The sequence below is a fragment of the Petaurus breviceps genome, unplaced genomic scaffold (genome assembly GCF_028583685.1).
Source record: "Petaurus breviceps papuanus isolate PSGF00001 unplaced genomic scaffold, PetGlider_PUasm1.0 398, whole genome shotgun sequence".
In the NCBI taxonomy this organism is placed as follows: Eukaryota; Metazoa; Chordata; class Mammalia; order Diprotodontia; family Petauridae; genus Petaurus; species Petaurus breviceps.
The window spans coordinates 169,739-180,990 of NW_027186314.1; the positions used below are offsets into that span (position 1 = coordinate 169,739).

The following is an 11,252-nucleotide window of genomic DNA, read 5'->3' on the forward strand; positions in this document are numbered from 1 at the left end:
CGGTCTGAGAGGGAGGAGGAGGAGGACCAGGACCTTCTTTCCTCCTCTCCCAAGTCCTGTGCACATCTCTTCCCACTACTTTTCAGTTCCCCATTAAAATGGAAGCTCTTTGAGGGCAGGGACTGATGAATTTATTTGTATTTGCACAGTGCCTGGCACAAGTTTCTTGGTTGATTGATTGTTGATGTGGATTCCTATTTGGTCTAATTTTTCTAAGAAGCTTCCTCTCAGTCTAAGCAATGGGTCCCTTCATCCTCAAAGCATCCTTCTTTCATAAAATCAAGTAAACCTAATGGTGTGATTATGATTGACAGGTCGTCATTTTCCATTTCTGAAGTGGGCCAACTGCTAACAGAATGGGTCAAGGTGAGTTTTCCCTCTAGACTGGTTTTTGGTTCTGCTGTCTTCATTCAGCACCACTTCATAAAGTTTCCTTCATGTTTCAGAAGTTTTCATATTCCTACATCTCTATGACACAACACAGTTCCACAATTTCATACTCTAGTTTGCCGAGCCATTCTCCAAACACTGGGCTAGCTTCTAGCTTTTTATCCCCAGTAATGTTAACCCAAATATCTTTGTACCTAATCTCTACATACCTTGTCTGGGTCTTTACCTCTTTTGGGATGTAAAAACATGAGCAATGACTCTGGGTTAAAGGTTATGACAACTGCTAACTTTTCTCCCCAATTCCAACCATTCTTGCCCATTGGACTGCACTCCTGGATTTCACAATCTCCAGAAACTCCTCATCCTCCAAGATGAAATCAACTTAGAATCTCTCCCTCCCCAGCTGCCCCTGCCCCTGGGGCCCTCCCTCCCTCTGGAGAGGGGGGAAGGTGGAGAGCTCCTCCTTAATGCTCTACCAGCATGGAGGACACTCAGGGAATTCACCTCGTCTCCCACTTGACGGCTTTCTTGGACTCATCATTCTGCGAGATGACACCCATTTGGTTACTCCCCCCTCTCAGCATTGCCCACCCTGACTGCAGGACATCCCTAGCAGGCCCCAGGGCCGGGCACCCTCTCCCCACTCCCACCCCCACAATCTCCAGCTTCTCTTTATGAGTCTTCTCCATTCAACTGCAAGCTTCTTGAGGGCAAATTCCCATTACCATTACAGTATCCTCAGCACTTAGGCCAGTCTGGTGCACAGTGGACACTTAATGATTATTGACTCTGATGTTCTCCATAACACATGGACCAGTTCATAGTCCCTTCAACAGGGACTTAGTAAGCCTATCTTCCTACAACCCTCCAACATTGAATCTTCTCACCTTTGCTAATTTGTGTGTGGTGATACTTAAGAGATTTTATGCATTTCTCTGGTGAAAATTTTGTCAAATATCATTTACATGGCACTTTAAGGTTTGCAACTTCATTGGATCTTTCACAACATCCCTGAAAGGTAGGTGCTAATTATTATCATCCCACTTTTTGCAGATGAGGAAACTGAGGCCAGGAGAGATGGAGAGGCTTGCCTGGGTGACATGGCTAGGCAATGCCTGAGGCTGGAGGTGAAGCTGGGTCTTCCCTGCCTAACTTTCCTGTAATTACCGATAACTTACATTTTGCTCTATCCTTTGACTTTTGTTTTCTTTTGCTTGGTCTACTGAATTACAGTTCTTTATCTTAAAGCTTTGTGTCAAGTGTACTGAGAATCTGGATGTCAGAGTCCATTAAAACTGAAAGTTATGAGTACAGCTTGTTTACCCCATCGAATGCTGTTATGTTACCTCTGACACCTCCTTCCCCAGACCAACATTACCATCAGCAACCTTCCCATTCCTGTTGCTTGAAACCGTCTGATCCCGATCCTCTCCCTCCTCTCATCTTCCCGTGTGGTCCAGACTCTGGTGTCTGGATCTGGCCTCCTGGGTGGTGGTGCGGGGGAAGCAGCCTTCATTACTGGCAGCTTGTTTTCTCTGAAATCATCACAGGCATGGCCTACTCCCCACCTCCTTACCCAGTTCAGTTACAGCAGGTTTTATGAGTTTTCTTTTTCTCTTCTTCAAATCTTCCCCCCTTTTTGAACATCATTCACTCCTTCCTCTCCCTTTTATTCTATTAAGAGAATTCTGTCTGATCAGAACAAAGAGCTCTCGCTTGATCTCCACTTGCCACAGTAGGTGGTGCCGTACACAGCGTGCTGGGTCTAGAGTCAGGAGACCTGAGTTCCAATCCAGCCTCAGACACTCATTAACCTTGTGACCCTGGGCAAATCACTTAGCCTGTTTGCCTCAGTTTCCTCAGTTATAAAATGGGGATAACAGCAGTACCCACTTCCCAGAGATGTTGTGAGGATCAAATGAGATAATATCTGTAAAGGGCTAGTAGGCTCTCAGTAAATGCTTCCTCCCTTCCCTTCATGGCTAAACTCCTGCGAGGGCCATCTACAGTTAGTGCCTTCCCTTCTTCCTGCTTTCTCTCTTCATTAGACAGTCAGGCTTCTGTTTAGTGGTGACATCCAATGGTGTTTTCTCAATCCCCATCTCTCCTGACCTCTCCACAGCATCTGACACTTCTCAACTTTCCCTCCGGGATGACATCTCCTCTTTGGATTTTCATGACACTGCCCTCTCCTAGGGTCCTTGTCCTGGCTGAGGAATCCTCAGTCTTCTTTGTGACTCTTCATCCACATCACACCTCCTTACCCAAGGCGCTGTCTTGAGCCATATGGTTTGATCTGGTGAGCTCATCTGCTCTCAGTCACTACCTCTGTGCAGATGATACCCAAATCTCCACATGCAGCCCTAGTCTCTTTCCTGAGCTCTAGTCACACCTTGAGCTGGATGTCCCAGAAGCATCTCAACCTCCACATGCCTAAAACAGAACTCGTCCTCTTTCCTCCCAAACCCTTCCCTCGTCAATGCTTCCTTATTACCATCCTCCTGGTCCCCGAGGACAGCAACTCTGGTGTTGTATTCACTCTCACTCACCCTACAGACCCAACCCACTGCCCGACCTTGTTTTACCTTCACAGCATTTCTCATAGCTATTACCTGTCCACACACATCGTCAAACCTGACTTCAGGTCTCATCCCTCACTTGGACTACTGCAATAGTCTTCTGACTGGTCTCCTCCTCACTCCAATCTATCCTTGTCTCAGCTGTCAAGGTGATTTTTCTTAGAGTGTACGTCTGACCATGCCACTCCCCCACTTATCAACTCTAGTGACTCCTTATTACCTCCAGGATAGAATATAGCATCCTACTTGGCATCTGAAGCTCCTCACAGCCTGTCTCTTCCTTGCCTTGTTTCCTACTACATTCCAGCTATGTAAGTATCTTGCTGTTCCTCAAATAGGACATTCTATGACTTTGCATTTGCTACTTCTTGTGCCTGGAATACTATGCCTTTTCACCAATAACTCTTAGTTTTTCTGGCTTCCTTCAAAGTTCAGCTCAAATCCCACCTCAGCAGGCAGCTTTTGGCTGTCCCTCTGACTGAGTGCCTTCCCTCTGAGATGAATTTCCAGTTGCTTAGTATCTATCTTCTATGTCCCTAGCTATCTGCATATTGTCTCCTTCATTAGAAGGAAAGCTCCCTGTGGACAGGGATTATTTTTTTCCTGCTCATTTTTAGCTTTCTCAGAAAGAACAAATGGAAGTCATTGAGTTGAAAGTGTATTTTCTTTTATGCTCAACTTTGTGGAATAAATTATTCTTGGATAAAAACCATTTTTATTTGCTTCTCCGTATAGGGAATTTTTTTTTCTTACCTTTTCTTCCATCATCAATGAGTCCTCAAAGAACCAGACACAGGGTTCCTTGGTAAGTAAGTCAACTTCTCCCATAGTTTGCAAGACTCTTTCTTCACCTCTGAAGCACTAAACCTTCTTGACTCTATTTCCTGATAAGTTAAAATGGTGGCAGGAATGGGGGGAAGGTTCCTCTTTGATAACTTCCTGTGGACTCTTCATTCCAATATTCATTCCAGACAGTTGTCTTGTATGATTTCAAGAACTATGGTATTCAGGGTCTTTGTTTCTGGGGTGAGGGTCAATGGTTTTCGACTGGCTCACCAAGCTCTGTCTCTGAGCTCATTCACCATGTTCTATGGTTCTCAATTGTTCTTCCAATTTCGCTGTCTTTTTACCTTTGTTCCAATTTCTTGCTACATATTAGCATTTCTGTGATCTGTTTCTACTGTTCTCTTTTTCATAGTATCCATTCCTTTATTAACACTTTCTACCTTTTATTCTTCACAGTCAGTTCTGTTTATCTTTTGAAATGCTTTTTTAAGAGTTACAAATTTTCTCCTCACGTCTTCTTTTATTTTAGTAAGATTTCCACCCACTTTGGTGGTTTAATTCTCATTTTTCAAGGTTAGATATTGCTATGGCATAGCAGTGTCATCCCCTTCTTCTGGGGATATTTCATTGCTTTCTTTTCTCTCATGGTAGAAGTCTTTTTATTTACTCATGAGTTTGGATTGTCTGCTGGTTTTTCTGCCAAGTTTTCTTGCTAATGATTTCTCTCCTTGCATTTCTTTATTGATTTAAAAAAATTGTTAAAGTTCTTACTGTTTCAAAGTGATAATGTGGAATTCCATTTAGAGTCACTTGATTCTTTCCCACATTTTTTTACATCTGTAGTAATTCCCTCCAGGATGACTTCATGGGTGGTAAAGTCAGCTTGCCTGAAGGCTTTCCCAAATTTTCTGCTCTCTTAGGGTTATTGCCCAGGATGAATTGGTTGATGTGCAATTAAACTTCATCAAGCATACCAAATGCTAATCATTATATCTCCCTCATGGATGAATGATATGATGGAGTGAGTCTTCCTCTGACTAAAGGCCTTTCAAGATTCATGGAAATCAGTTTTCTTCCAGTATGAATTCTCTGAGATCAACTAAGGTTTGAACTTGATATGAAGGGCTTTATCCACTCCTCACTTACATAGGGGTATTTCTCCTCTAAAAATTCTTTCCTGAATAAGCGATGAGCTGTGGCTGAAGCATTTCATCTTCCATTTTTTAAGATTTCTCTTCAGTGTGGATTTGCTGGTGTTGAATAAGAGCTGAGCTCCAATGGAAAGTTGTCCCACATTTTTTATATTCATAGGGTTTCTCTCTGCTGTGAATTCTTTTATGTTTAATAAGGGCTGAACTTTGGCTAAAGGCCTTCCCACACTGCTTGCATACATAAGGTTTCTCACCAGTATGAATTCTATAATGTTGAATAAGGGCTGAGCTCCAACTAAAAGATGTACCACATTCCTTACATTCATAGGGTTTCTCTCCACTATGAATTCTTTCATGTTTAATTAGGGCTGAGCTCTGGCTGAAGGCCTTCCCACATTCCTTACATTCATAGGGTTTTTCTCCCGTATGAATTCGATGATGTTTAGTAAGGAGTGAACTAAAGCTGAAGGCCTTCCCACATTCCTTACATTTGTAAGGTTTTTCTCCTGTGTGAATTCTTTGATGGTTAGTAAGGGCTGAGCTCCAGCTGAAGGCTTTCCCGCATTCTTTACATTTGTAAGGTTTCTCACCACTGTGAAGTCTCTGATGCTGAGTAAGGGCTGAGCTCCGACTGAAGGCCTTCCCACATTCCTTACACTCATAAGGTTTCTCTCCAGTGTGAATTCTCTGGTGTTGAATAAGGTGTGAACTCCTGCTGAAGGCCTTCCCGCATTCTTTACAATGATAAGGTTTCTCTCCAGTGTGAATTCTCTGGTGCCTAATAAGATGGGAGTTCTGGCTAAAGGCTGTCCCACATTCGTGACATTTATAAGACTTCTCTCCACTATGAATTCTCTGATGCTGAATAAGGTGTGAACTTCGTTTGAAAGTCTTCCCACATTCCTTACACGCATAAAGTTTCTCTCCAGTGTGAACTCTCTGGTGTTGAGTGAGATTGGAGGCCTTTTCACATTGCTCAAGATCATAAGGTTTCTCTCCCCTATTTAGTCTCTGGTGTTGAATGAGGGCAGTGTGGTAATGAGAGAGATTCTCATATATATTATAATTCCATGGTCTTGTGGGCAAGCAGATACTTTGACCAAAGCTTTTCTCCAGATCACTGCAGGCATGGACTCCTTGCTGATTATGGATCTTCCTGGGGAGAAAAGACCATGGCCCAAAACCTCTTTCCTGTGATATGAATTTCCCTGGAGGGTCCCCTGCAAGGCTTGCCATGTGTCTCCATACACTGAACTCTGGGATAGGAACCTCCCCTAAGAGATGGTTCTTGGGAACACTTCCCTTGAGTTTCTTCACTAAGGTCCTAGGTGAGACTCCTTCTTCTTGCTTTTGAGATGACTCCTCCTTCTCAAGTTTAATATTCCAGGCTGAAAAAAATAATGAAAACAAACTGATGCCAAGTTGTAAGGAACCTCTGGTAAAGGCTAGGCTAGTAGATCATCTTAAGCAGAAACAGATAGGTGTGGGCCACGTTTTTACTTGGAAAACCACAAGTTCACATTATCTCTGTTGTGCTGTGTTTTCATTCGTTTTGTTAACCCTTTCCCAATTACATTTTCATCTGCTTGAGGAGGCAAAGGGGGATTCTGTGCTGCAAACTTGACCCTTCTGGACTAGCCATCCTTCACCTGGACCACAAATCCCACTAGCCCACAGAAAACTGGCAGCCAAGAAAGCTACACAATCCTAGGTTCCATCAAGAGGGACACCGTTCAGCTCTAGAAGGGGGAGAGTCTGCTGGTATTTCTCCTGGGCCATACCACATATGAAGCAAGCACTGGGTGCAAATGCAGAATCATATGACTTGAGAAAGTTCACACTTAGAATGGTGAAGGACCTTGAGTCTATACCTGCTGAGGAAGGTCTGAATGAGTTAAAGATGGGTGATTCACCTGAAGAAAAGTCCAAGGGAAGACCCTGGAGACATCTGGGAATTTAAGGGGCTGTTACATGGGGCCTTGGAGGATTAGATCTGTTGCATTTGGATGAAATTCCAAAGGGGAAAATTTAGGTTATATACACAGAAAACCTTCTTAATCACTAGAATGATGCAAAATCAGAATGGGCTGTTTCCAGAGGGAGCAGGTCTTCTTTCACAGGACATCCTCAAGAGATGATGAGCTATTTGGGCTGTGTTATGAAGGGAATTCTGATACAGACACAACAGAGCAGGAGTCCCTAACCCTGGGGTCTTGAGCTTTATTTTAAAATGTGGGTAGCTGTATTTGGAAATAATAAGCTTCCTTTGTAATATTATGTACTTTATTTTATGCAATTAAAACAGCTTTCTGAGAAGTGGTCTATAGGCTTCAACAGACTGCCAAAGGGGTCTTCTAAAAGTAAAAAAGTTCTTTTTTTTTTTTGTCTTGCTTTTTTGGAGGGGCAGTTGGGGTTAAGTGACTTGCCCAAGGTCACATGGCTAGTAAGTGTTATGTGTCTGAGGCTGTATTTGAACTCAGGTCCTCCTGACTCCAGGGCCAGTGCTCTATTCACTACACCACCTAGCTGCCCCTCAAATTATTCTTAAATGCATAAAATAAAATATATACAAAGGAAACCAATTGGGGCGGCTAGGTCACTGGCCCTGGAGTCAGGAGGACCTGGGTTCAAATCTGGCCTCAGACACTTAACACAAAAACTAGCCATGTGACCTTGGGCAAGTCACTTAACCCTAATTGCCCTCCAAAAAAAGCAAAATAAATAAAAACAAAGGAAACCAATTTCTTGTTATCAAAAAAAATGTTTTTAAGTTCACAAACCCCAAGTTAGGAACTTCAGTATCAAAGGCATTAGTTACAAGCTAGATGGAAAGGCTCCATGGTCCTCAAGGTACTTCCCCATCCCATGCCCCACCCTCCCCTACACCCACCTGCCCCATCCCATCCTTCCAAGGCAGCTCCTGGCGCCCTGATGGAATGTCCTCCTTCACGTATGCAGGTTCTTCTCGAGGTCCCAACCGGCACATCCCACAACTGTGGCTCTCCTTGTTCCAACTGGGAGATCAGGTCTGGTTTGGGGTCCAGACACCCTGCTCATGGGGAGGAAATGCCAAACATCTGCATGGGTTCCAGGCAGAAGGGTGAGAACTGCCCAGGAGTGCCAAACGCCTTAGACCTGAGGGGCAATTGGCCAATGCAACGGTCTTCAGAAACTAGATGAATAGACTCTTGAGAGCCAGAAAGGCCCCTGGAGAGTGTCTCAGAAAACACTCTGCCTTCCCCATGCATCGAGCCGGGTGAATAGGGACCTGGGGTGGGGAATTCTGAGCAAGGCATTGCTACAGTCAGAAAGGGCCTCACCATTCTTCAGTCCACTTGGGCTTTTTCCTCTCTTTTTAAATCTCTGTTACAAGAATGGATTGCTAGAGTGGGGTTGCACATTCTCGGAGGGGCATATTTTTGGAAATGTGATATAAAAACACTTCTGGAGCAATCTTCCCCAGAGATCCCATGCTGCGTCACAGTCTGGCCCTTCTCTCACTGATTGCCCTCTCAGCTCTGGTGTCCTTCAGCATAAAATGAAGAGGCTGAAATGGGCCATGCCTAACACCCTTCCACTCCATAACAGGTCAAGGAATAACTCCAGTGTACCTTTGCTAACCTGGGGGTCTGCATGGGGGGAGTGAGGGGAGGGGCAGACACACCTCAAGGCCACCAGGCCAAAAAGGGAACAGGGAGGTGCCTCTGGCTTCAGAATGACCTCGGCTGAGCCCAGGAGTGGCTTCTCAGTTCTCAGCCCTGACTCCCTTCAGAGCAGAGCCCACCACCTCAGGGGAGGATCCTTACCCAGTGACACCAGGTTTCTGTAGTTCTCCAGCATGACCTCCCTGTAGAGCTCCTTCTGAGGAGGACAGAGATAGCCCCACTCCTCCGGGTCGAAGTCCACAGCTACATCCCTGAAGGTTACTGCTTCCTGAAACACCAAGCACATTCATGCTTGCCCAGCCCCTCAGCCCAGTCATGGCCCTGGGGGGCAGGGAGGGAGCCCTTAGCACTGAGGAAGGACCAGGATGGATAGGATGTGCATCTGGAGGGATGTGAAAGTATGACTGCAGCAGAGGGGGAGAGGAACACCTGGCATGGGGAATCAGGACACCTGGGCCCCAGGACCATCTCTACCAGCAGGTCACTATGTGACACTGAGAAAGTACTATTCCCTCCCTGGGCCTCTGTTTCAAAGTAAAACCAAGGCAGACCCAGGAGGTCTCTAAGGGCCTTTCCTCACTATTACAAGGGTCAGAGAGGGTGGTCTCAATTGTGAGTTCTGCCACATGAGTTTTCAGCTACTCATTACTGACTGCCAAACACAAGAAGGAACAGGCCTCAAGAAGAAAAGGTATTGGGGCAGCCAGGTAGCACAGCAAGTAAGAGCACCAGCCCCAGAGTCGGGATGACCTGGGATCGAATCCAGGCTCTGATACTTAGCACCAGACCCAGAAATAACTGGCTGTGTAACCTTGAGGAAGTTACTTAACCCCGATTGCTTAAAAAAAAGGAAGAAGAAGAAAAGGCATCTGTGGTCCAGGTAATGGCAAGCGAAGAAGTGCTTAGCACCTTGTTTCAGATACTTAAGTATTTAGCACCTTGTCTGAGCCCCTTGTGATCTGAAGGTGGGAGGAACTTGCTGACAATAGAAAGGGTGGGACAGGAAGGAGAACCACTTCATAAACGGAGGAGTAGCTGGGACAGAGCAGAACTGAGGAGGAGAACATTTGTGGCAGCCGGCACTTTGTCTGTCTGTGCTTTGTCGGACCTGTCCACTGGTAGAGGATGTTGCTGTCATTACAGAAGCCCTGGGAGCTCCCTGCTGGCTCAGAAGCCCTGAAAGAGCATTTTCTTGTTGTCTATTTACACAAGTCCTGGAGGAGGGTCTTACTGATGTTTTCAGAGGTCCTGGGACTTGACTGATGATTTGGGTTGATTTCTCAGACCCTGTTTGTGGGTCTGCGTTGATTTCATAGGCAGAAAGTGAGCTGATGATGGTGCCAGCAATGTGCATGAAAGTTATTGTGGTTCTGCTAAGCTTTGTCTTCTGAGAAACAGAAACTCTGAAGGGCTTGAGATGGACTGGTCATTGGGAGCTTCAATATAGAATGAGAACTGGATAAGGGAGAGCTGCCTGCCTGTGAATCCAGGTGATGGCTGGGTGAATTTGGTCAATAGCTGGGGCCACGGAAGAGGAACCTTGGAATCTGGGAGCCAGCCTCCAGTCAAGATGAAAGGACCTCTCCTTGGGTACCTAGTGCTGACTGACAAGATCATGATTTACTGTGACCCAGGGGTGGGAGAACTTTGTACGTTGTACCCCTTACAGGTGATTGAGTTAAGGACTGGAAGCCAATCTCCAAGTGAGAAGAAGAAGACTTTCTGACTGAGAGATTAAGACAGTGTAACAGAGGGGTGGGAGAGCTGTGTACTTTGTGTCCTGAATGATAAGTTGTTATATCACTGTGAATGCTGTACTTTGGTTTCTGTGAATGCTTTGCTTTAGTTTACTGCTGAATGAACAGAGTTCACACTGTATGATATGATCAGAACCTTAGAGCTGTTCACAGCAGCAGTCCTCTGGAGAGCTGCTTGTGTTTGGCTTTACATCCAGGAGCTCAGAGAAGAGTCCTGGAGAGTGAGAGAAGACTCCAACTCACCTGCATGCTGGCCAGCAGGACCCTGGCTGCCACTCCACACTCCTCTGAGCTCCCCTCTTGGGGAAGCATGAGATTCACAGACATTAGATCTGGGGGATGAGAGAGGAAAAGCTGTGAAGAAAGTCAGGGTGGCTTTTCAGATCCCATCTCCCGCCCCCATGGCAGGCAGCTCCAGCATCCCCTGGTGTCAGAGGCCTGTCATCTGTGGGAAAGAGCAAACTACATTACCTAGTAGGGAGGATGAGCTCCCCATTCAAGTCCAGCAAGCTTCACCTTGGTTTTCTCAAGCTGCACTGTGCCAGGCATTGGAGACATGGAGATGTAAACAAGACTGTCCCCTCCTCAAGGAAAGCGTAATTCTCCTGGAGGGGGCAGAGGGGATTTGGCGTGAACACAGTTAAATGAGTCACTAGTGCATGGTGAAGGTCTTTGCCACACACACGCAAGGACGGACTGTGGCTAGGCTGTGGTGCCCACTGGGCTAGGTTTCCTTCCTTGGTTCTTCTTCTCTCATTCATTTTTCATTTGTACAGGAGATCAAAGGAGGTCTAAGGTTGAAGAAATGGGGGATGAGGGCCAAGATCAAAGAACCTTTGTTGGAAGCATAGCCTGCAAACTGATTTTGACTGGCTGCTACACACACACACACACACACACACACACACACACACACACACACAC

General features: G+C 45.6%; 1 protein-coding gene across 5 annotated transcripts in view; it reads right to left on the minus strand.

The window, feature by feature from the left end:
* LOC138170835 (zinc finger protein 420-like) overlaps positions 1–11,252 on the minus strand; it is a 72,493-nt gene that overhangs the window by 53,486 nt on the left and 7,755 nt on the right. The window contains exons 2-6 of one of the 5 annotated variants that reach the window (XM_069100338.1): positions 10,800–10,933; positions 10,572–10,660; positions 8,713–8,839; positions 7,797–7,955; positions 4,475–6,294 (exon numbers count right to left, since the gene is read on the minus strand). In XM_069100338.1, coding sequence (XP_068956439.1) covers positions 4,979–6,294; positions 7,797–7,955; positions 8,713–8,839; positions 10,572–10,660; positions 10,800–10,824 — 1,716 coding nt within the window. In that variant the 5' untranslated portion in view covers positions 10,825–10,933 and the 3' untranslated portion in view covers positions 4,475–4,978. Of the gene's footprint in view, positions 1–4,474; positions 6,295–7,796; positions 7,956–8,712; positions 8,840–10,571; positions 10,661–10,799; positions 10,934–11,252 lie in introns of those variants that run through there. The other 4 variants (XM_069100339.1, XM_069100340.1, XM_069100335.1 and 1 more) reach the window with 4 other exon arrangements.